The sequence below is a fragment of the Bufo gargarizans genome, chromosome 4 (assembly GCF_014858855.1).
Source record: "Bufo gargarizans isolate SCDJY-AF-19 chromosome 4, ASM1485885v1, whole genome shotgun sequence".
NCBI lineage: Eukaryota > Metazoa > Chordata > Amphibia > Anura > Bufonidae > Bufo > Bufo gargarizans.
The window spans coordinates 156,744,067-156,770,442 of record NC_058083.1 but is presented as its reverse complement, the minus strand read 5'-3'; the positions used below and the strand labels follow the sequence as shown (position 1 = coordinate 156,770,442).

General features: G+C 49.5%; 1 protein-coding gene across 1 annotated transcript in view; it reads left to right on the top strand.

Annotated features, from left to right (window-relative positions):
* The first annotated feature begins 1,720 nt into the window (after positions 1 to 1,720).
* Positions 1,721 to 26,376, top strand: part of LOC122934553 (latexin-like) — a 31,543-nt gene continuing 6,887 nt past the window's right edge. The window contains exon 1 of the mRNA XM_044290113.1: positions 1,721 to 2,055. Within this exon, the coding sequence (XP_044146048.1) occupies positions 1,750 to 2,055 (306 nt within the window). The 5' untranslated portion in view covers positions 1,721 to 1,749. The remainder of the gene's footprint in view (positions 2,056 to 26,376) is intronic.

The window sequence follows — 26,376 nt, the reverse complement described above, 5'->3', positions numbered from 1 at the left end:
TCACACTAGCGGCACGGACCTCCAGCAGGCTGTTCTGTCGGGTGAACAGCCTGTCAGATCCGTCCTGCTGCTAGTGACTGTGTTCCCCTGGACTGCCGCTCCGTCCCCATTGACTATAATAGGGGCGGGGCCGGAGTTCTGGCAGAGGCATGGCAGCGCACGGCGAGAGGCTGCCGGAATAAAACTACGACATGTCCGACATTTATTCCGGCAGCCTCTCACCGTGTGCTGCCGGAACTCCGCACCGCCCCCAATATAGTCAATGGGACGGAGCGGCAGTCTGGGGGCACATGGTCACTAGCGGCAGGACAGATCCGACAGGCAGGTTCACCCGACAGAACAGGTTCACCCGACAGAACAGCCTGCTGGAGGTCCGTGCTGCTAGTGTGAAAGTAGCCTTAAAAGGACTTTTGTGGCCCTATTAGCTAGCGTTTGGTGTCCCTAACAGCCTGTCCCTGCTCCACACAGCAACCTCTCCCTACACTGGCAAAACACATCTTAATATCACTTTAAGATGTTCAGAATGTGGAGAATGAGAGATATGAAGAAGGCCTTGGGCAACTGGAAAAAGAAAATGAAATGCGGCCTTGTTTACTGTGTGTAAGGTTGACCTTGGCTCTTTTCTTCCATTATAGGAGCAGAACAATGAAAATAAGGGAAACGCCTGAGCTGTCAAATGATGGTAACAAATGGTACCTCATGGACCCCTTTGATTATAACGGGATCTAGTGGTTTTTCATGAATTTTTTTTTTGATGTTTTACCAGATAAAATAGCGCACCATGAGAAGTATTTTGGACAGAATCTGTGACTGAAGCCCCTAACAGTGCCTCTAACACAGACGTGAATGTAGCCTACGAAATAAGGATGACACTGATGTAATAAGGGCACATTAAAGGGGTCATCCAGGAAAAGATACTTAAGACTTCTCCTCAGGATAGATTCATTATCAGTTATCAAATCTGCTGGGGTTGCAACATCCAAAATGCAGCCTTGAGCACCTCGGCCTCTTCCTAGGCCAGTGACATCACCGTACATCGGTCACATGGCCTCGCTGCAGCTCAGTCCCATTCAAGTCAAAGGGCTGAGCTGCAATACCAAGCACCGCCACTATACCATGTATGGCGCTGTCCTCTGAAAGCTGCCCGTATCCCGCTGATATGATGATGACTCCCTATCCTGACGATATGCCATCATTATCTTTACCTGGATAGCCCCTGTATAATGCCTGCACCAGAGCGGCCCCCTCCCCAATGTGCAGTCCTCCCCATTACTGTATGGGCAGTACCAGCTAAGTACACAAGATTTTACAAGACATTTTCCCAGTAGAAATTGACCTGCGGTGCCGATTTTGGAATCCACTGCGTGTCACTTGTTTCTGTGGCTTTCCAGGGCAGATTTCCCCCTTCCCAATACAAAGGGTAAGATCTGGGCCAAATCTGCATCACTATCCACAGTGAACACCTTGATACATCTCCATGGACCTCTCTGTTCCAGTCCAGTACCAACTAGATGAGCTAGAACCGACCATGTATCTGGAGCTGCTCCCCAGCAGCATGCCCCATGATGCCCATGCATTGCCCTGGCAGGGCTGAGTTATCATGGACTTTACGAGGAGGGGAGGGGTGCAGGGGGCAGCCAGGCATCAGCAGGGGCCGGGGATGTCTCATCTCACCCCCAGCAATGACAGATAAGCCTGTGGGAGGCGGCGGCACAGAGAGGTGGGGGAGGGGCTGCCCATCTTCCCAGTATGACCGCCGCACAGAGGAGGGGCAGCCGGGGTATAAGTACCAGCGCCTGGCACGGAGCGGCAGAGCTCGGCTTATCACAGGACACAATGCACACAGCAGCGGCGGTTTTCCTGGCGTGTCTGCCCCTTGCCCTACAAGCTCTACCCTTCGCTGTGTCCCCGGGGTCGTGGTCCTCCCGTGACATACCCACCAATAACAGGGAAGCCAGGCAGGCTGCCCGCCTGGCCATCACCTACCTGAACTACAGGTCCGGCTCCCCGCACCAGCTACTGGAGGTGGCTGAAGTCAAGAAGGCAACCCTGAAGGTAAGTGGCCGTCATGGTGCAGGGCAGGCTGAGGATGGTACGTGTTGTAGCGTGACGTAATGAGTCCTGGGTGACAACCAGTAGATGTCACCTCCCATAGATGTCAGCTTCAGCTTTGAAGAGAGGTCCTTAGTGTTGTCCCCAGTCTTGCTATTTGTGGCATTGTGTCACTATTCCAGGCTGCACTTTGATGGTGAGTTGCGGCAGTTTACGTTTTTTGACACCTATCAGGCTGGGGGTACACAGCGCCCTAGACCGTGCCACAGGGACCGCCGCTAGTGAGCGACAATGGGACAGTCTGCAGAGCTCCAGCAGGTTTCCTTTCCTCCCACTGTCAGATCACAGCGCCCTAGACCGTGCCACAGGGACCTGCCGCTAGTGAACGACAATGGGACAGTTGCAGAGCTCCAGCAGGTTTCCTTTCCTCCCACTGTCAGATCACAGCGCCCTAGACCGTGCCACAGGGACCGCCGCAAGTGAACGACAATGGGACAGTCTGCAGAGCTCCAGCAGGTTTCCTTTACTCCCACTGTCAGATCACAGCGCCCTAGACCGTGCCACAGGGACCGCCGCTAGTGAGCGACAATGGGACAGTCTGCAGAGCTCCAGCAGGTTTCCTTTCCTCCCACTGTCAGATCACAGCGCCCTAGACCGTGCCACAGGGACCGCCGCTAGTGAACGACAATGGGACAGTCTGCAGAGCTCCAGCAGGTTTCCTTTCCTCCCACTGTCAGATCACAGCGCCCTAGACCGCGCCACAGGGACCGCCGCTAGTGAAGCGACAATAGGGACAGTCTGCAGAGCTCCAGCAGGTTTCCTTTCCTCCCACTGTCAGATCACAGCGCCCTAGACCGTGCCACAGGGACCGCTGCTAGTGAACGACAATGGGACAGTCTGCAGAGCTCCAGCAGGTTTCCTTTCCTCCCACTGTCAGATCACAGCGCCCTAGACCGTGCCACAGGGACCGCCGCTAGTGAGCGACAATGGGACAGTCTGCAGAGCTCCAGCAGGTTTCCTTTCCTCCCACTGTCAGATCACAGCACCCTAGACCGTGCCACAGGGACCGCCGCTAGTGAGCGACAATGGGACAGTCTGCAGAGCTCCAGCAGGTTTCCTTTCCTCCCACTGTCAGATCACAGCACCCTAGACCGTGCCACAGCGACCGCCGCTAGTGAGCGACAATGGGACAGTCTGCAGAGCTCCAGCAGGTTTCCTTTCCTCCCACTGTCAGATCACAGCACCCTAGACCGTGCCACAGGGACCGCCGCTAGTGAGCGACAATGGGACAGTCTGCAGAGCTCCAGCAGGTTTCCTTTCCTCCCACTGTCAGATCACAGCACCCTAGACCGTGCCACAGGGACCGCCGCTAGTGAACGACAATGGGACAGTCTGCAGAGCTCCAGCAGGTTTCCTTTCCTCCCACTGTCAGATCACAGCACCCTAGACCGTGCCACAGGGACCGCCGCTAGTGAACGACAATGGGACAGTCTGCAAAGCCCCAGCAGGTTTCCTTTCCTCCCACTGTCATATCACAGCGCCCTAGACCGTGCCACAGGGACTGCCGCTAGTGAACGACAATGGGACAGTCTGCAGAGCTCCAGCAGGTTTCCTTTCCTCCCACTGTCAGATCACAGCGCCCTAGACCGTGCCACAGGGACCGCCGCTAGTGAGTGACATCGGGACAGTCTGCAGAGCTCCAGCAGGTTTCCTTTCCTCCCACTGTCAGATCACAGCGCCCTAGACCGTGCCACAGGGACCGCCGGTAGTGAGCGACAATGGGACAGTCTGCAGAGCTCCAGCAGGTTTCCTTCCCTTCCACTGTCAGATCACAGCGCCCTAGACCAGTGCCACAGGGACCGCCGCTAGTGAGCGACAATGGGACAGTCTGCAGAGCTCCAGCAGGTTTCCTTTCCTCCCACTGTCAGATCACAGCACCCTAGACCGTGCCACAGGGACCGCCGCTAGTGAGCGACAATGGGACAGTCTGCAGAGCTCCAGCAGGTTTCCTTTCCTCCCACTGTCAGATCACAGCGCCCTAGACCGTGCCACAGGGACCGCCGCTAGTGAGCGACAATGGGACAGTCTGCAGAGCTCCAGCAGGTTTCCTTTCCTCCCACTGTCAGATCACAGCGCCCTAGACCGTGCCACAGGGACTGCCGCTAGTGAACGACAATGGGACAGTCTGCAGAGCTCCAGCAGGTTTCCTTTCCTCCCACTGTCAGATCACAGCGCCCTAGACCGTGCCACAGGGACCGCCGCTAGTGAACGACAATGGGACAGTCTGCAGAGCTCCAGCAGGTTTCCTTTCCTCCCACTGTCAGATCACAGCGCCCTAGACCGTGCCACAGGGACCGCTGCTAGTGAACGACAATGGGACAGTTGCAGAGCTCCAGCAGGTTTCCTTTCCTCCCACTGTCAGATCACAGCGCCCTAGACCGTGCCACAGGGACCGCCGCTAGTGAACGACAATGGGACAGTCTGCAGAGCTCCAGCAGGTTTCCTTTACTCCCACTGTCAGATCACAGCGCCCTAGACCGTGCCACAGCGACCGCCGCTAGTGAGCGACAATGGGACAGTCTGCAGAGCTCCAGCAGGTTTCCTCTCCTCCCACTGTCAGATCACAGCGCCCTAGACCGTGCCACAGGGACCGCCGCTAGTGAATGACAATGGGACAGTCTGAAGAGCTCCAGCAGGTTTCCTTTCCTCCCACTGTCAGATCACAGCGCCCTAGACCGCGCCACAGGGACCGCCGCTAGTGAACGACAATAGGACAGTCGGCAGAGCTCCAGCAGGTTTCATTTCCTCCCACTGTCAGATCACAGCGCCCTAGACCGTGCCACAGGGACCGCTGCTAGTGAACGACAATGGGACAGTCTGCAGAGCTCCAGCAGGTTTCCTTTCCTCCCACTGTCAGATCACAGCGCCCTAGACCGTGCCACAGGGACCGCCGCTAGTGAGCGACAATGGGACAGTCTGCAGAGCTCCAGCAGGTTTCCTTTCCTCCCACTGTCAGATCACAGCGCCCTAGACCGTGCCACAGGGACCGCCGCTAGTGAACGACAATGGGACAGTCTGCAGAGCTCCAGCAGGTTTCCTTTCCTCCCACTGTCAGATCACAGCACCCTAGACCGTGCCACAGCGACCGCCGCTAGTGAGCGACAATGGGACAGTCTGCAGAGCTCCAGCAGGTTTCCTTTCCTCCCACTGTCAGATCACAGCGCCCTAGACCGTGCCACAGGGACCGCCGCTAGTGAGCGACAATGGGACAGTCTGCAGAGCTCCAGCAGGTTTCCTTTCCTCCCACTGTCAGATCACAGCGCCCTAGACCGTGCCACAGGGACCGCCGCTAGTGAACGACAATGGGACAGTCTGCAGAGCTCCAGCAGGTTTCCTTTCCTCCCACTGTCAGATCACAGCGCCCTAGACCGTGCCACAGGGACCGCCTGCTAGTGAACGACAATGGGACAGTCTGCAGAGCTCCAGCAGGTTTCCTTTCCTCCCACTGTCAGATCACAGCACCCTAGACCGTGCCACAGGGACCGCCGGTAGTGAGCGACAATGGGACAGTCTGCAGAGCTCCAGCAGGTTTCCTTTCCTCCCACTGTCAGATCACAGCGCCCTAGACCGTGCCACAGGGACCTGCCGCTAGTGAACGACAATGGGACAGTCTGCAGAGCTCCAGCAGGTTTCCTTTCCTCCCACTGTCAGATCACAGCGCCCTAGACCGTGCCACAGGGACCGCCGCTAGTGAGCGACAATGGGACAGTCTGCAGAGCTCCAGCAGGTTTCCTTTCCTCCCACTGTCAGATCACAGCACCCTAGACCGTGCCACAGGGACCGCCGCTAGTGAACGACAATGGGACAGTCTGCAGAGCTCCAGCAGGTTTCCTTTCCTCCCACTGTCAGATCACAGCACCCTAGACCGTGCCACAGGGACCGCCGGTAGTGAACGACAATGGGACAGTCTGCAGAGCCCCAGCAGGTTTCCTTTCCCTCCCACTGTCAGATCACAGCGCCCTAGACCGTGCCACAGGGACCGCCGGCTAGTGAACGACAATGGGACAGTCTGCAGAGCTCCAGCAGGTTTCCTTTCCTTCCACTGTCATATCACAGCGCCCGTAGACCGTGCCACAGGGACCTGCCGCTAGTGAGCGACAATGGGACAGTCTGCAGAGCTCCAGCAGGTTTCCTTTCCTCCCACTGTCAGATCACAGCGCCCTAGACCGTGCCACAGGGACCGCCGCTAGTGAGCGACAATGGGACAGTCTGCAGAGCTCCAGCAGGTTTCCTTTCCTCCCACTGTCAGATCACAGCGCCCTAGACCGTGCCACAGGGACCGCCGCTAGTGAGCGACAATGGGACAGTCTGCAGAGCTCCAGCAGGTTTCCTTTCCTCCCACTGTCAGATCACAGCGCCCTAGACCGTGCCACAGGGACCTGCCGCTAGTGAGCGACAATGGGACAGTCTGCAGAGCTCCAGCAGGTTTCCTTTCCTCCCACTGTCAGATCACAGCGCCCTAGACCGTGCCACAGGGACCGCCGCTAGTGAGCGACAATGGGACAGTCTGCAGAGCTCCAGCAGGTTTCCTTTCCTCCCACTGTCAGATCACAGCGCCCTAGACCGTGCCACAGGGACCTGCCGCTAGTGAGCGACAATGGGACAGTCTGCAGAGCTCCAGCAGGTTTCCTTTCCTCCCACTGTCAGATCACAGCGCCCAAGACCGTGCCACAGGGACCTGCCGCTAGTGAGCGACAATGGGACAGTCTGCAGAGCTCCAGCAGGTTTCCTTTCCTCCCACTGTCAGATCACAGCGCCCTAGACCGTGCCACAGGGACTGCCGCTAGTGAACGACAATGGGAAAGTCTGCAGAGCTCCAGCAGGTTTCCTTTCCTCCCACTGTCAGATCACAGCACCCTAGACCGTGCCACAGGGACCGCCGCTAGTGAACGACAATGGGACAGTCTGCAGAGCTCCAGCAGGTTTCCTTCCCTCCCACTGTCAGATCACAGCGCTGCGCCGTTCACATTTACTCATTTTGACGCTGCGGCGCTATACTGCGACCTTTAGATGTGCCATGTGTGTTCCAGCCAAAGTCTCCGCTATGGGGGTCATTTACAAACATTTTACACCAGTGTTTGGTGTAAAAAATATTGCACTGCTCCCATTTCTTGCTACTTTTTGAACGCTCGTGCAACAATATTTAGAGCCAGATCCCGGCAAATTTACTAATGTTTACACCTGCAAAAAACGAATCAAGTGGGTTTTCATTCCAGGTGCACGGCTGCTGTAGATGCGCCTAGTTTGTGACGAGGAGCACGCCTCATCATACATCAGCTGACTGTTATGGCAGAGCAGGGGGGACTCTAAAACCAGCTTTAAAAAAACGGTCTTAGTAAATGACCCCCAGTCTTTCCATGATACTTTATCTCTGTGTAGACACGTGGGTTTCTTCCGCCTACCAGACACCAGACACGGCAGTCAGTATAGTACTCCCTCTGCTCTGACCACTTAGAACGGCGTCTCTCACTGCGGTCAGGACGCCCGTATTTTTCCTGTAGTCCCACTTATGTACAGGATCACAGCCCTCATGTGAGGATAACCATTTACTAGATAGCAGTGTGTAGAACGTTTGGCGGAAGCGCTGGACAAAGATCTTTTTATCATCTTAAGGCCTCATGCACACGACCGTTGTGTGTTTTGCGGTCCGCAAACACAGATGGCGTCCGTGTGTATTCCGCAATTTGCGGGACGGCGCGGACAGCCATTAAAATAACTGCCTATTCTTGTCCGCAAAATGGACAAGAATAGGACATGTTATATTTTTTTTTGCGGACCATGGAACAGAGCAACGGATGCGGACAGCACACGGAGTGCTGTCCGCATCTTTTGCGGCCCCATTGAAGTGAATGGGTCCACATCCAAGCCGCAAATACTGCGACTCGGATGCGGACCAAAACAACGGTTGTGTGCATGAGGCCTAACTCCCGCTCTACTCCTGACTTTGTCTCACTGTGATCCCTTTCATGTGGTCAGTATTTGGTCAGTGTTTTGCATCAGTATTTTTAAGCCAAGACCAGGAGTGGGTCCGGAATATGGAAGAGGCACAGATCTTTCCATTGTAGTCTTCTCTGCAGGTTCCCCTCCTTTCAGCTCATAAATGATAGAAAAAAAAACTGACCATGTGAATGTGGCCAATCACTGATGATAATCACTGACCAAACACTGACTGTGTGACAGTGACCTTAGTTTGAAGTCTGTGTTGTCAAAGTCGCATGCAAATTATGATTTGCAACCATAAATCACCATGTAGTTGTAGCCTAAGGACTGATTCACACGACCGCGATCACCCTGGGAAATATGGCCCGTGTGCCGGCTGCATCTCCTGGACCGACTCCCCTGACTGTGTTTTATGATACGGTCAGTTCCTATGTGATGGCGGATTTATTGTACTGTACTCACATGATGCTGTGAGTACAGTACAACAGACCCGCCATTAGATAGGAACTGACCGTATCATAAAACACTATTGTTCGGGTTGGGGAGCCACGGTCAGTCCCGGAGATGCAGCCGACACGCAGTCTGTGTGTTTCCTGAGCCGTGTGACGACCACTTGTAAAAAAAATGGTTGTCACTAAGCTTTCTCAGAAATGGGCATTAGGCCACGTTCATATTGCTGTGTCCATTTGACGTCCATGAAAAAAATCAGTACATGTTTCATCCGTGAAGACATCTAGTCTTGGTCAACGTGTCGTTTTTTTTGTCCCCTGTGCGTCATCTGTATTTCATGGAAACTGCTCGGCTGAAAATTAATTTCCAGAACAACTCCTATCAGCGGTCGGTGAAAAACGGACCAAACACGGGCGCCATACGCGTTATATCTGTGTTTTTACACGGACCCATAGACTATAGAGGGCGTGTTTAGTCGGCATCACAGACCAAAGTAGTGCGTGTCTTCATAAAAAAAATTTCACTGACCCACCGTCAATAAAAATACTGATGTGTGACCAGACACGTTAAAATCAATGGGTACGTGTGCTGTCCGTGGAAAATAGTTATTGTCCATTAGGAAATAATTCTGAAAAACGGATGGGATATTCAGAAGTGACTCACGTCAGAATAGAGCATGCTGTGGATTTCCAAACCCAAAGCCTGCCCTCAGGATCTGTGATTGGAGTTGCAGTATACCGCACTTTGCATGAGTTTTCTGTCTGGAATCGGCAGCAGATCCACCATGTGTGAACAGGGCCTCATAGATCAGCAGCTGCTCAGGATTCCGCCTTCTTCTACGTCTTTTGTATCCGCTGCTCTGAAGACACAATTATTCTATTAGCAGAAGATAAAAAGCTGGGCATTAGTGACCAGGCGGCCGGTTGCTATGGCAGTCGGTGCATAGCTGAACGGTTGCCCTAACAAATCGGCCTTTTGTTGGGCGCTCCGGCTTGGGTTCGCTTGGTTCTGTTTAACCAAATGATTTGCTTCTTTATATTTTCATTACAAAAGAATAAATATTTGGACACAATGAGGGGCACAGCGCCTCCGTGCTCTGTATGCCGGTCTTACAGATTTATCACCGCCACATCGAGTGAAGGGTATTATTATTCTGTAAATATATGTTTAGAACATGTGTCCATGTAATAAACACAATATATGTTCACATTAGGGCTGCACGATATGGGAATTTTGTGCAATTGCGATTAGGGCCCTAAAAATGGTGATAACGATATGTGATGCAATATTTTAAGGGAATTGTGCTAGAGGTCTATTTGCTAGAACTTTCCGGTATGAGCCGCTCACGCCGCCACAGGAGCCCCTGCCGTGACCAGTCACCCAGGTACCGTATTTTTGCTTTATAAGACGCACCTGATTATAAGACGCACCTACGTTTTTGAGGAGGAAAATAAGAAAAAAAAAGATTTTGAACCAGAACGTGTGCTTTTGGTGGATTTTGAACTAATCGTGGTCTGGGTATGACATTGTTATGGGGGATCTGTGGATGGCACTGTTATGGGGGACCTGTGTATGATGCACTGTTATGGGGATCTGTGGATGACACTGTTATGAGGGATTCTTTGGATGACACTGTTATGGGGATCTGTGGATGGCACTGTTATGAGGGATTCTTTGGATGGCACTGTTATGGGGGACCTGGGGACCTGTGGATGGCACTGTTCTGGGGACCTGTGGATGGCACTGTTCTGGGGACCTGTGGATGGCACTGTTCTGGGGATCTGTGGATGGCATTGTTATGAGGGATTCTTTGGATGGCACTGTTATGGGGGACTTGTGGATGACACTGTTATGGGGGACTTGTGGATGACACTGTTATGGGGGACTCTGTGGATGGCACTGTTATGGGGATCTGTGGATGGCACTGTTATGGGGATCTGTGGATGGCACTGTTATGAGGGATTCTTTGGATGGCACTGTAATGGGGGACGTGTGCTATGACACATAGCGCCATGAGGGGGGCCAGCATAAGATGCTATATGTGTGAATGACAAACATATATAGTATATTATGCTGGTCCCCCTCATGGCCCTATGTGTCACAGCATTACTTTATTAATGTCCCCTCATGTGTCCTAAACCGCGCACATAACTGCACTTATTTGCTGCATTTGTATTCTTAGGAGAGTATTTATTTTTTTCTAATAAAAAAATAACAAAAAGCACAAAACCAAAAACACCACATGTGATCAAACCTTACTTTTAGGCCTCAGGCACACGACCGTAGTTTTGGTCCACATTCAATACATTATTTTTTTTTGCAGATCGGGTGCGGACCCATTAGTTTCAATTGGGCCTCAAAAGATGCGGACATAACAAAGTGTGCTGTCCACATCCGCATTTCCATTCTGCTAGGGCTCAAAATGGGTCACTTTAGTGCTATTTTTCTAATAGAAATGTACTATTTCAGTAATAAAAGTATATTACAAAAATGCTCAGTATCACTGCCCCAATACATTGCAAAAAGAATGACTGTTACACTTTAAGGGCTTGTTTACACGACTGTTGCCCCTCCATGCCCGTGCTGTGGACCCCAAATTGCGGTCCGCAATGCATGGGCACCGACCGTGGGCCAGCCGCATGCCCAGGAATGGGTCCGCGATCCGTCCGTTCCGCAAAAAGATAGAGCAAGTTCTATCTTTTTGCGGTGCGGAGGCACAGAATGGAACCCCAGGAAGCACACCGTAGTGCTTCCGTGGGGTTCCGTTCCGTGCTTCCGCACCACATCTGCAGATTTGCGGACCCATTCAAGCGAATAGGTCCGCATCAGTGAGGCAGAATGCACACGGTCGGTGCCCCGTGTATTGCGGACCCGCCGTATGCGGGCCGCAATACAGCAACGGCCTTGTGAATGAGCCCTAAGGATGAAAAATGCCACTACTGAAAAAACTGCTGTTTGTCCTATGCTTAGTATTTCCCGTAGACTTCAAAGCAACATCTGGAGCTGGCATTTTTAGAAAAAAGCGCCAGCAACAAAATCATCAAAAAACACATAAAACCCACAAAAATGCCCCAAAATTTGTATGTGAACTCACCCTTAAAGGAGTTGTCCAGTTCTGTGGCAGCCCTCTCCCCCACCACTTTTGCAGACATGCAGAGGGAAGCGTTCCTACCTACTCCCCTCCACTGAGTTCAGGAGCCTTTTGTTCACCACTGTGGGCTTGGCTCTCCGGTCCCCACTTGTCAACTTCCAGAGTGGATGGAGGTTACGTGTGCTACTGCAGCCAATGACTGGCCACAGAGGTGACATGCATCCAAGCCCATTCATTGCATGTCCATGTCCACGCTGGAAGTGGACAAGCAGGGAACTAGAGTGCAGTGAACCGAAGTAGACTGAGCTGTGGGGAGCAAGTAAGAGCTCATGCACATGACCATATGTATTTAGAAATCTGCAAAACACGGATCCTCAAAAAATACTGATTACGTCCATGTGCAATCCGTATTTTGCTGAACGGAATAGCTGGCCCCTAATAGAACAGTATTATCCTTGTCCGTTAATAGGTACGCAGCTATATGGAAACGGAATGCACACGGAGTAAAGCCTCATTCACACGTCCGTGTCTGTGCTCAAATCTGTGAGCAGGTGGTCAGTGATGCATCTGTGAAGCTGTCCGTGTTGGGTCCTTGTGTCCTTTTTTTGCTGTCCGTGTTTTACTGACACTGAACAGCTGAAAAATAATTTTCAAAGAATCTCTTCTTAATAATCTGTGAAACACGGATGCAGCACTTATCGCATCTGTGGTTTTTCACGGACCCATAGATGATATTGGGCGTGATGGATCCGTGAACATGGACAAAATAGAGCATGCACCCATGCTAAAAACACTGACCCACAAACCGTGCTAAAACACTGATGTGTGAATACACAAATTAAAATGAATGGGGACGTTTGCTGTCCGTGGAGAACACGTACTGAACATGTCCGTGGAACACTGACGTGTGAATGAGGCTTAACATCAGTTTTTTTTTTTCTTTTTCTTTTTGTGGACCCATTGAAATGAACGGTTCCACATACGGTCCACAAAAAAAACAAAACGGAACGGACACGGAAAGAAAATACGTTCATGTGCATGAGCCCTAAGTATGCTTCCCTCCACAGGTCCAGTGGAGATCCCTAAAAAATTTTCAAGGCTAGACAACCCTTACTAGTGCATACTAAGGGTCCATTCACACGTCCGCAAAAGGATCCGCACCCGTTCCGCAATTTTACGGAACGGGTGCGGACCCATTCATTCTCTATGGGCCCGGACGTGAAGTGGAGAGCACAAAAAGTGCTCTCCGTTTCAGCATTTGCGAAGCACGGCCCCGAACTTCCGGGTTTCGGCCCCGAACTTCCGATCCGCAGCTCCGCAAAAGATAGAACATGTCCTATTCTTGTCCGCAGCTGCGGACAAGAATAGGCATTTCTATAGCGGGTGCCGGCCGGGTGTGTTGCGGTCTCTATTGCTGGTCAATGTCACAATAGCACTGATATTAAAATGCATTCACTATAGGGATAATGCATTGCATTTTAAAATCAATCAGAATGTTATCTGTTATAGTCCCCTCGTGGGACTATTAAGTGGTAAAAAAAAAAATATATATATTCAATAAAAAAAAATCCCATTAAAAAATTACGCTTTTTTTCCATTGAAAATACACTTTTCAATGAGAAAAATTGCAAAAAAATCTCCCCCATATGTTTGGTATTGCCACGTCCGTAATGACCTGGACTACATAAATATCACGTAAATTATCCCCTACGGCCATAAAAAAAGAATTGCTAATTTATTCTTAGGCTACTTTTACACTGGCGTTTTGAATCATGTTTGTGAGATCCGTTTCAGGGATCTCACAAATGGTTCAAAACGGATCAGTTCAGCCCCAATGCATTCTGAATGGATAAGGATCCGCTCAGAATGCATCAGTTTGGTTCCGTTCCGCCTCCATTCCACTATGGATGCGGACACCAAAACGCTGCTCGCAGTGTTTTGGTGTCCGCCTGGTCATGCGGAGCCAAACGGATCCGTCCTGACTTACAATGTAAGTCAATGGGAGCAGATCCGTTTTCACTGACACAATATGGTGCAACTGAAAACTGACCCGTCCCCCATTGACTTTCAATGTAAGTCAGGACGGATCAGTTTTGACTTTGTTCCTCATAATTCAAACGGATCCGTTCTGACAGATACCATCGTTTGCATTATAGGTGCGGATCCGTCTGTGCAGATACCAGATGGATCCGCACCTAATGCAGGTGTGAAAGTAGCCTTGGTTGCCACCGAAAAAATGTAATAACAAGCGATCAAAAAGCGCCATTTACTCCAAAATGATACCAATAAAAAATACATGTCGTCCCACAAAAATCAAGCCCTCACACAACTCCATAGAAAGATAAATAAAAAAGTTATGGGTCTTAGGAAGCGGCAATGCAAAAACATTTTTTTCTTTTATTGCAAAAAAAGTAGTAAAAGGGAAAAAAAAACTATATGTATTTGGTATCACTGTAATCATAGTGACCCAATAAAGATATTATGTTATTCAAACCAAAAAATGAACGCCACAAAATGTATAATGTAAAAACGCAGCGGCAGTATTGCTGTTTTTCCCATCTCCCTCCCAGAAAGAGTTAATAAAAGTTAATCAGAATGTATTATGTGTACCCCAAAATGGCGCCATTAAAAACTACAACTTGTCCTGCAAAAAACAAGCCCTCTTAAAAAGATATATAGATGGAAAAATAAAAAAGTTATAGCTCTTGCAACGTGATGATGAAAAAAGGAAGAAAAACACTTGGTCAGTAAGGCCCAAAACAGGCTGGTCACTAAGGGGTGGGTCTAAATATGGGGTCATTCTTAACATGGAGTGGACGGAGTCCATTTCTGTTTTTGGTGTTGCAGCCGGGTCGCAGTAAATCATCCACACATGCCTGAGACCCATTGCATGGCCTGCTGGTTTTACTTGTTTTGCTCCTTCGTGCCTGGCAGGGCCTTGGAATAAGTGAGATGAGGTTATATATTGCTGACTGGAAGTAACATATTCACTGCGATTATTTATTACGATGCCATTTGTTGCTGAAGGTTCCCATAAAGGGAAGGATTGTAGGCAGCCCCCACCATGAGCCAATCCATCAGCACAAGCCCTAGATAACAGAGGACACCTGAGACTCCTTCTTGTTCTTACAGAAAGGTCACCATCCCAATAACTTCTCTGCCTCTTCACGGCAAGCAATGGCATGTGTTTGGGAATTGTTTTCCTACCCCCTAGTCATAGCCGTTATGAGTCCAAAGTGCTCCTCTTTCTCCAGGAACTGGCCAGGACACGGTCAGGGCTAGGGTTGAGCGGTAAACCGGTGTCAACGATATACCGCGGTATTAAGAAACAGCGATATGGCGATGTTGCTGTTTCCAAATAACCGCAGTATTTTGTGGCGTCATTGGAGCAGTCATATGCGCGCTGACCGCTCCTAAATCTGTGTCAGCCAGCCCCTACATACCATAAATAACATATTAGTTCCTGCAGCGGCCGCCCCCGGCTCCTCCTCGCTCCTGTATTCAAGTCTCCGCCAACTGGCCGAGCACAGGAGTCAGGCTACTTTCACACTAGCGTTCTGCTGTCCGCTCGTGAGCTCCGTTTGAAGGAGCTCACGAGCGGAGCAGAACGCCTCCGTCCAGCCCTGATGCAGTCTGAATGGATGCGGATCCGCTCAGACTGCATCAGTCTGGCGGCGTTCAGCCTCCGCTCGCCTCCGCACGGCCTGTCCGCCTGGCCGTGCGGAGGCGTGCGGATCCGTCCAGACTTACAATGTAAGTCAATGGGAACGGATCCGCTTGAAGATGACACCATATGGCTCAATCTTCAAGCGGATCCGTCCCCCATTGACTTTCAATGTAAAGTCTGAACGGATCCGCTCAGGCTACTTTCGCACTTAGAAATTTTTCTAAGTTATTAATGCAGACGGATCCGTACTGAACGGAGCCTCCGTCTGCATTAATATGATCGGATCCGTTCAGAACGGATCCGATCAAATGCAAGTGTGAAAGTAGCCTCAGTCAGGAGTCCATGTCCAAACCAAGGTGGGAGAAGAGGAGTGAGAGACCCTAACGGCCCGGGTGTCATAAATAAAGGTTATATGGTCTGTCTATGTCTTCTGCGGCCCTGGCCCTGGCCTACAAGCTGCAGTGCACATGGTGATGGCACTTGATCTCTCATAGCAGGCATTAGGTTTCAGACCACTAACAAATATCGGTCCTTCCTCATGACAAAAGTATTGAGGAAGGACCGATATTTGTTAGTGGTCTGAAACGCGTAACCGAACATTCCTGTTTCTGTCGAAGATTTTATGCCGCAATAAAGCTACAAATTTTTCCACCATTTCTTGAGCTGGATTTCCTATATTTTCGATTATACAGTATATAATGTCGCCCTGTGGCCCGCTGCCTGCCCAGAAACCAGCCCATACAGTATATTATGTCTCCTTGTGGCCTGCTGCCTGCCCTGCGACCAGCCTGTACAGTATATAATGTCTCCTTGTGGCCCGCTGCCTGCCCAGCGACCAGCCTATACAGTATATAATGTCTCCTTGTGGCCCGCTGCCTGCCCAGAAACCAGCCCATACAGTATATTATGTCTCCTTGTGGCCTGCTGACTGCCCTGCGACCATCCCATACAGTATATAATGTCTCCTTGTGGCCCGCTGCCTGCCCAGCGACCAGCCCATACAGTATATAATGTCTCCTTGTGGCCTGCTGCCTGCCCTACGACCATCCCATACAGTATATAATGTCTCCTTGTGGCCCGCTGCCTGCCCAGCGACCAGCCCATACAGTATATAATGTCTCCTTGTGGCCTGCTGCCTGCCCTGCGACCATCCTATACAGTATATAATGTCTCCTTGTGGCCTGCTGCCTGCCCTACGACCATCCCATACAGTATATAATGTCTCCTTGTGGCCCGCTGCCTGCCCAGCGACCAGCCCATACAGTATATAATGTCTTCCTTGTGGCCTGCTGCCTGCCCTGCGACCATCCTATACAGTATATAATGTCTCCTTGTGGCCTGCTGCCTGCCCTACGACCATCCCGTACAGTATATAATGTCTCCTTGTGGCCCGCTGCCTGCCCTGCGACCATCCTATACAGTATATAATGTCTCCTTGTGGCCCGCTGCCTGCCCTGCGACCATCCTATACAGTATATAATGTCTCCTTGTGGCCTGCTGCCTGCCCTGCGACCATCCCATACAGTATATAATGTCTCCTTGTGGCCTGCTGCCTGCCCTGCGACCATCCCATACAGTATATAATGTCTCCTTGTGGCCCGCTGCCTGCCCAGTGACCATCCCATACAGTATATAATGTCTCCTTGTGGCCCGCTGCCTGCCCAGAAACCAGCGCATACAGTATATTATGTCTCCTTGTGGCCTGCTGCCTGCCCTGCGACCATCCTATACAGTATATAATGTCTCCTTGTGGCCTGCTGCCTGCCCTACGACCATCCCATACAGTATATAATGTCTCCTTGTGGCCCGCTGCCTGCCCAGCGACCAGCCCATACAGTATATAATGTCTCCTTGTGGCCTGCTGCCTGCCCTGCGACCATCCTATACAGTATATAATGTCTCCTTGTGGCCTGCTGCCTGCCCTGCGACCATCCCATACAGTATATAATGTCTCCTTGTGGCCTGCTGCCTGCCCTGCGACCATCCCATACAGTATATAATGTCTCCTTGTGGCCCGCTGCCTGCCCAGTGACCATCCCATACAGTATATAATGTCTCCTTGTGGCCTGCTGCCTGCCCTGCGACCATCCCATACAGTATATAATGTCTCCTTGTGGCCTGCTGCCTGCCCTGCGACCATCCCATACAGTATATAATGTCTCCTTGTGGCCCGCTGCCTGCCCAGTGACCATCCCATACAGTATATAATGTCTCCTTGTGGCCCGCTGCCTGCCCTGCGACCATCCTATACAGTATATAATGTCTCCTTGTGGCCTGCTGCCTGCCCTGCGACCATCCCATACAGTATATAATGTCTCCTTGTGGCCTGCTGCCTGCCCTGCGACCATCCCATACAGTATATAATGTCTCCTTGTGGCCCGCTGCCTGCCCAGTGACCATCCCATACAGTATATAATGTCTCCTTGTGGCCCGCTGCCTGCCCAGAAACCAGTGCATACAGTATATTATGTCTCCTTGTGGCCTGCTGCCTGCCCTGCGACCATCCTATACAGTATATAATGTCTCCTTGTGGCCTGCTGCCTGCCCTACGACCATCCCATACAGTATATAATGTCTCCTTGTGGCCCGCTGCCTGCCCAGCGACCAGCCCATACAGTATATAATGTCTCCTTGTGGCCTGCTGCCTGCCCTGCGACCATCCTATACAGTATATAATGTCTCCTTGTGGCCTGCTGCCTGCCCTGCGACCATCCCATACAGTATATAATGTCTCCTTGTGGCCTGCTGCCTGCCCTGCGACCATCCCATACAGTATATAATGTCTCCTTGTGGCCCGCTGCCTGCCCAGTGACCATCCCATACAGTATATAATGTCTCCTTGTGGCCCGCTGCCTGCCCAGAAACCAGCGCATACAGTATATTATGTCTCCTTGTGGCCTGCTGACTGCCCTGCGACCATCCCATACAGTATATAATGTCTCCTTGTGGCCCGCTGCCTGCCCAGCGACCAGCCCATACAGTATATAATGTCTCCTTGTGCACCGCTGCCAACCCATACTGTATATAGTGTCTCCTTGTAGCCCACGGAACGGTTGCGGACCCATTTTACGGACGTGTCAATGGACCCTTACTGACGGAAATTACTGACCATCCAGGATTTTTTTTTTCCGTTTACGTTCAATTTTTTTCATTCCTTATACGGACCGTATACGAAACCATTCATTTTAATGGATCCGCAAAAAAGAAGGTACTCCATATGCCTTCTGTTTCCGTATTTCCGTTCCGTTCAAAGATAGAACATGTCTTATTATTGTCCGCATGATGGACAAGGATAGTACTGTTCTATCAGGGGCCAACTGTTCCGTTCTGCAAAATACAGAATGCACACGGACGTCATCCGTATTTTTTGCGGATCTGTTTTTTGCGGACCGCAAAATACTGAAAAAGCCATACGGTCGTGTGAAGGAGGCCTAATTCTGCAAAATAATTTCACAGCTGATATGAGGCCTCTGTGTGTGTGATAGCAAAGATTGTATTCCGCATCCTTCTGATAATCCAGAGCATTTGATAATCCAGAAGCCATCTAATCCTGTTACTGAAAAAGTAACACACTTAAAAAAAAAACGGAACATCTGTGTGATCAGTTGCCGTCTTTTTCTGTAAATCTATAGACTTTGACATTACTTAGTCCTAAGTGAGCACAGTAGGATGTTACTATGGATTTCAGTCTCCCGGGCTCTCAGAATCCTATTTCCACTGTGATTAGGTCTGAGGTTTCTCTGTTCTAGTCGTCATGGCAGAGAATGCTCTGTGCGTCAGTCTTTTCTGAGTCCCTAAGCATTATCTCTCGTACCAGGTGGTATCAGAATGTATAAATGATTCGAGGCATTTCCTAATATAACTGGTGCAGTGCTGCACCTCTCTACATTCAGCCTTCAAATACTTCTGAAAGTCTTGGCAGTGCCATCCATCACTATCTGTCAGATCTCTATACAGCTGTATATAACTATATTGACCTGAATCTTACAAATCGCCCTCCTAGTGGTGGTAACAAGATGAGAAGATTGTATTACATGTGCTTCCAGGAGACCAGAATGGAGCAAGGAAGCCTGCTCACGTATACTAGGAAAACACTCCAGTCATTTTGCTTATAGCTGAAAATATTGGAACCTCTAAGCCATGTTCACACATTGTGGATTGTGGGTGATGCCTTAATCCAGACAGTCCTCTAGCAATGCAAGTAAATGGAGTATTTTTTGCGCCATTCACAAGCTCCATAACCTGTTACCTGTGCGCTTGGCATCTGAAGACGTCTGTGTTGGTCCCATGTTCATATGTGCCCGCATTGCTGAGAAAATGATGTTTTATTATATGTAAATGAGCCTCTGGGAGCAACATGGGTGTTTCCGTTGCACCTAGAGGCTCTGCCCTCTATGCAACTGCCATTCACTGCCGGCAGTGGCGTCTCTAGCTTTCAAATTTTAGGGGGGCACACTGGGGGCCAGGACAAAAGTAGGGGGGGCAGCTATAACAACGATACATTTACACAAGTACGCTTAGAAATGCTGTGATACTTTACCCAATACCTAAAACGGCAACAGGGAAGAAAAGTCCTGCTGTCTGTGGTTTAAAAAAAAAAAAAAAAACAATCACTCAGATTTCAACATGTCCTAGTTGCCTGTGGATGACACTTTTTTATAGAGAGGGGGATCTGTGGATGACACTGCTATGGGGGGGATCTGTGGATGACACTGCTATGGGGGGGATCTGTGGATGACACTGCTATGGGGGGGATCTGTGGATGACACTGCTATGGGGGGGATCTGTGGATGACACTGCTATGGGGGGATCTGTGGATGACACTGCTATGGGGGGGGGGGATCTGTGGATGACACATACCGTACATAGCATCTTATGCTATATGTGTCATCCACAGATCCACCCCATGACAGTGTCATCCACAGATCCCCCTTCATAACAGTGTCATCCACAGATCTCCCTCCCCGCCGCTCACAGGAGTATACATTTGACATTTCTAAACTGTAATCCATATCCTGCAGTAACTTTAACTGTAAATCAGGATTAAGTGGCCGCTCATCTCTACTAGTACCTTAACCTTACACCACTCGGCAAGCTTCGGTAACAGGGCCAGGCTACAGCCTACAGGCACTGCCTGTTAGTTGTTACCGAGCGAGTGCTGATTTCTGTAGGTCAGAGCATACGGATTACAGTTTAGAAGAAACGTACACTCCTGGGAGCGATCCAGTGGCGGATCCAGAGCCTGGTCTCGGGAGGGGCACTTCCAGATTATTTTCTGTCTGCCGCCACAGAACAAGGGTGCTTATAGAACAGACTACACAGTGTAGAGGTATACTGTATATTGTGGGGCACAGTGTAGAGGTATACTGTATATTGTGGGGCACAGTGTAGGCTATATGTGTATAACAAACATATTTCATATGAAAACGTACAATTACTTGGCTTGGCCCTTGGGGATCTCGGACACCACTTCAACACTTGGCTGGGGGGCTCGGCAGAGCTGATGTTGTGTTTTATCCTAATGAGAAAGATTTCATAATAAGGATTTGGAGAAGGGGCAGAGGGATAGCAGAGCAGGGAGAGGCTGGTGCTGCTACTAGGGGGTCATACCATGGGGGAGTAATAAAGCCCACCATAATGCCCCCCAGTAGAAATAATTCTCCTTATAATGTGACAATGCAAAAAATACCCCCTTGTAATGCCCCCAGTTGAGCTTATGTCCCTATATAGTGCCCCCAGTAAATGCCCCATAGTGCTCCTCTCCCCCCTTCCTCCTAGTGCCCCCCATAATATACCAGTATAAAATGCCCCATATATCGTGCCCCAGTAGATGCCCTCAGTGTCCCCCATAATTTTCAAGTATAAAATACCCCTTCTTTGTGCCCCCCCGTAGATGACTCCATAGTACTCCTCTCCCCTCTTCCCCATAGTACCCACCATAATGTGTCCCAGTATAAAATGCTACTGTACAGAGCCCCCCAAATAAAATACCCATTATTTGTGGCCTCAGTAGATGCCCCTATAGTGCCCACTAATAATGTGCCAGTAATAAGTGCCCCCATCATGTGCCAGTAACAAGTGCCCCCATCATGTGCCAGTAACAAGTGCCCCCATCATGTGCCAGTAACAAGGGCCCCCATCATGTGCCAGTAACAAGTTCCCCCATCATGAGCCAGTAATAAGCGGCCCCATCATGTGCCAGTAATAAGCGGCCCCATCATGTGCCAGTAATAAGCGGCCCCATCATGTGCCAGTAATAAGCGGCCCCATCATGTGCCAGTAATAAGCGGCCCCATCATGTGCCAGTAATAAGCGGCCCCATCATGTGCCAGTAATAAGCCCCCCATCATGTGCCAGTAATAAGCCCCCCCATCATGTGCCAGTAATAAGCCCCCCATCATGTGCCAGTAATAAGCCCCCCCAATGTTCCAGTAACAGGAGCCCCCTAATGTGCCTGTAAAACTATTGTAAAAAAATAAATAAATAAACACTTATACTTACCTCCATGTCAGCGATGCGATGCAGGCCTCTTCCGGCCTGTGTCCCGCGGTGTACGGCTCAGGTGGCGCGAGGACGTCATCGCGCCGCCTGCGCCGGCCTCTGATAGGCTGCCGGCCTAGTGCCATATATTCTAACATGGTTATAATGGAAAATAATAGCATTTTTAATACAGAATGCTTAGTAAAATGTCCCTTGAGGGTTAAAAAAAAAAAGAATTAAAAAATTACTCACCTCATCCACTTGATTGCGCAGCCATTATCGTCTTCTTTCTTCTTGCAAGACCGGCAAAAGGACCTGCACTGACGTTATCGCAGGTCCTGCTGAATGGAGATAGAAGGATCTTCTATTGTAAATGCCATTGTAGACACATTCACTACTTGATTGCGCAGCCGTTATTGTCTTCTTTCTTCTTGCAGGACCTGCAAAAGGACCTGCACTGACGTCATCGCACTCACCACGTGGTGAGCACGGTGACGTCAGCGCAGGTCCTGCTGAATGAAGATAGAAGGATCTTCTATTGTAAATGCCATTGTAGACACATTCACTACTTGATCGCGCAGCCGTTATCGTCTTCTTTCTTCTTGCAGGACCTGCTAAAGGACCTGCGCTGACGTCATCACACTCACCACGTGGTGAGCACGGTTACGGCAGCGCAGGTCCTGCTGAATGAAGATAGTAGGATCTTCTATCTTCATTCAGCAGGACCTGCGTTGACGTCACCATGCTCACCACGTGGTGAGTGTGATGACGTCAGCGCAGGTCCTGCAAGGAGAAAGAAGACGATAACGGCTGCGCGATCAAGTGGATGAGGTGAGTAATTTTTTTATTATTTTTTTAACCCTCAAGGGACATTTTACTTAGCATTCTGTATTAAAGAATGCAAATATTTTCCATTATAACCATGTTATAATAGAAAATGATAAAATCTACAGAACACCAAACCCGAACTTCAGTGAAGAAGTCCGGGTTTGGGTCTGGGTACTATATTCAGTTTTTTATCACACGCGTGCAAAACACATTAAAACATTTTGCACTCGTGCGGAAAAAACAACAACGCAATTGCAGACAAAACTGACTGAAATTGCATGCGCACTCGCGTGGGTTTCCCGCAATGCACCCGCAACGCATCCGGACCTCTTCCGTGACGCCCATGTGAAAGGGGCCTAAGGGTTACATAGCATCATAAATCAATATAATGCTACTGCGACCCCGGCAGTGCTGGAAATTCAGGATGGGAGCTGTGCTGCAAGTTCGCAGTGTGACACTTGCTCGTTGAAAGGGGCATATTGGGCAGTCCCTGGTTTTCTCCAAACATGGTGCTTAGAATTGCATTTTCAGTGTGTCTCCACACAATCCTGTCTCTGTGCTCTACAAGCAGTTCTTTCCTTCTCATGGCTTGGTTTTTGCTCCGATATGCATTTTCAGCTGAGGCCAATCAAGGTGTAGAAACATCTCAAAGATGATCAAGAGAAATGGGAGTATCCCCCAAAGCTGTCCTCCAGATATCTTTAAAGCAGTTCTGTGTCCTTCGTATTAGAGGTGGATTCTGAGTTCCTTATGGAAATATGTCACACAAGTGAATGTGTCTACAATGGCATTTACAATACCGGACACAGACTAGGGACATATGCACTGTAATATAGAAGTGGAGATGTCGCTGTGCTGAATGCTGGAAATCTGGCAGCCTAACAGGTCTACATAGAAGTGGGCTTTTCTACGGGAAGGCTGAGTACAGCTCTGGAATGATACTAAGGGTTCTGGACTATTTATACCCACAGGGATTATACACGCACATGTACACATTCAACATGTATCCTAGATCTGCCAGTGACAATTAATGCAGTATTCTGTATTAGGTTTATATCTGCATTGTAACTCCGTCACAGATTCTGTGGCAGAACGACAGGAAAGTTATTGCAGCATGCTGCGCTATTTATTTATTTTTCTGGTAAAATCATGGACACAGGGGCGTAGCTAGAAGTGACTGGGCCCCACAGCAAATTTTTGTATGGGGCCCACTACGCTTCGCAAACTTCCTCCTCCTGTGTAAACACCACTCCTTTGGCTAGTCACGATCTAGACCAGACCAGGCTGCCACGCCATCCTTTTCCTATATAAGATATATATATATATATATATATATATATATACACATACACACACAATGTTATGTAGTGTCATTGTACATGGCAGCCTCCCCTTTCTGCCCGCTGTTCCGCCATGTACTAGTGCTTATTATGGCACATATAAGCGCACACCCTCTGCATATATAAGAGTAACAAAATAAGCAGTAGTACATGGCAGAACAGCAAGCAGGGGGGCGCAGACAAGGATCAGGTAGGGGGCAGAGATAAGGGCCAGGGAGGTGCAGGCATAGGCCAGGGCCAGGGGGGCGCAGATAAGGTCCAGGGGCGCAGACAAGGGCCAGGGACGGGGCACAGATAAGGGCCCAGGGGCGCAGACAGGGGCCAGGGACGTGCACACAGTGACCGGCCAGGGCTGGCGCAGACAAGGCCCAGAGGGGCGCAGCTGCACAGATAAGGGTCAGGCCAGGGATGTGCTGAAACAGCCAGGGAGGGGCAACGGGGGCACACAGGCAGCGGGCACAGACATCCCTGAAAAGCCCAGTGACTGATGTGCGCTGTGCTGCCGTGCCACTCCTCTTGCCTGCCACGCTGTTTCTCCCGCCTGCTGCTCCCTCCTCCTCAGGTCAGAACTTGGTAAGTGGGCCTAATTAGACCAGCGCGATGAATGTGAAGGGGCCGCTGCTGTATTAAATAATCTGAGAATGACTGACACGCTGCCGGGCCCCGAAGCAGCTGCTTCCCCGGTAGTTACGCCACTGGATGGACACCATGATGGAGGCCCCACCAACCCCATTATATTCACTGTGGTCCATCAGGTGCCCTTGGTGTCCGTCATGTGATGGTTCCGTTCCTGGCTTCAGATGCATTTTTTGCCTCCTATGACAGAATAGAAAAATGTGAACTCAGCCCTACAAATAATATTCCTATTGCTTTATTTACATCTTTTTATCCAAAATTATAATAATGGCCCACTTTTACTAATGCGATTGTGACTGAAATGTGAAATTCTTTTGCATATTTCTGGCACAAAGGAGGAGATTTATCAAGACCAGCTTTTTCTGCCGTAGATTTCTGGCTTCATGTGCGCCAGATAACTGGAGTAAATGAAGCTAAATTTGTTGCGGTGGCCGGTCAAGCTCCCTTTCTGGCCTTGCCATACCTCCATTCTGAAAAGTGGTGAGGGCAGCGTAAAAACTGACCTTTGCGGCTTTTTAAAAAAAAGTCACAAAAACATACATGTCGTTTTAAAATCTGGTCTTTAAACATGGCCCCTGCTCGCAAGCGCAGCAGGCGCCATAACCACCGGGTTTCTGGTGTATTATACAGCAGAGGCCCGGGTCTAATGTCTGTGATTGATGGTAATGCTGATCGCAGCCATTGTAACCCCTCAGAGGCCGTGTTCAACCTTAAATTCCAGATCATTTAGCTACAAAACCTGCTACTAAATCACTACTAAAATTGCATAAAACACTAATTGTAGTTATGCTTAAAATTACTTTAAGGCTTTTAATTAAATGTCAATCCAATTTCTAAGAATATTTTACATTTGGTTTTACAAATAAAAATGGGACCACATCACATGTACACAAACTCCTAGATAATTATTAATAGGAATAATTGTATAATAATAATTAGTCTTCCACACTGTCATTCTTTAACAGACATGCATTTAGTCCTGGAGTTTTTGTTTATTTTTTACCAGTAATAAATGCCAGAATACCCATAGATATATTTTTGTCCTATTGTGTCTTATCACTAGTATTTTCTTTATGGGGTTTTTCTACTATAGAGAAGGAGATGTCAAAAAGCCTGAAAAAATGCCAAGAGCTCCAGCATGCTGCATTTTTTGGAAAGAAGCAAGAAAGACTAAAATGCCTAGTAGTTAATAAAAGCATCAGAAGCAAAAAAAAAAAAAAACCTTGTGTGTCTCGCATTTCATATTTCCCACAGACCTACAGCTAATATCTGGAGCTGGTGGTTTGGCAGGAAAAACACACCAAAAAAACGCAGGTGCAAAAACTAAAAACGCAAAAAACTATGTGTGAAAGCACCCTAAAACTGTCTCAAGAATTCATTATGATTAGTGGTCTTTACAGGTCAAGGGACATGCAACACAACAGAATCCCCCGACTGTATACACCAGTACCGATTTCTGCCTTCTAGTGGAGAGGTATTGGCCATACTTGTGTATGCAGCATGGCGTAAAGAAAAAATGCCAGGGTCTAACTGCCAGGACCCCGCAGATCCTCTGTGCACAGACATACAACGCAGGCCCATTTACTTGAAAAAACCTGTGTCTCGGTTTTCTACAATGGATGGGACATGTGCTGTGTAGAGGAACTTCTAACTGGACTTCTGCGCCTCTTTTCTCTTGATCTGGCGTTAATGCGACAGTGACTGCAGCTCAGAAACGTTACAAGATATGTAATACAATATATTTACAGACTTCCACAACTATACTATAGATTACACCTTTTAGTAATACCTGCCTCTGTGTCTTTGCTAATTGCATTTCTTTTTTCTTTTAG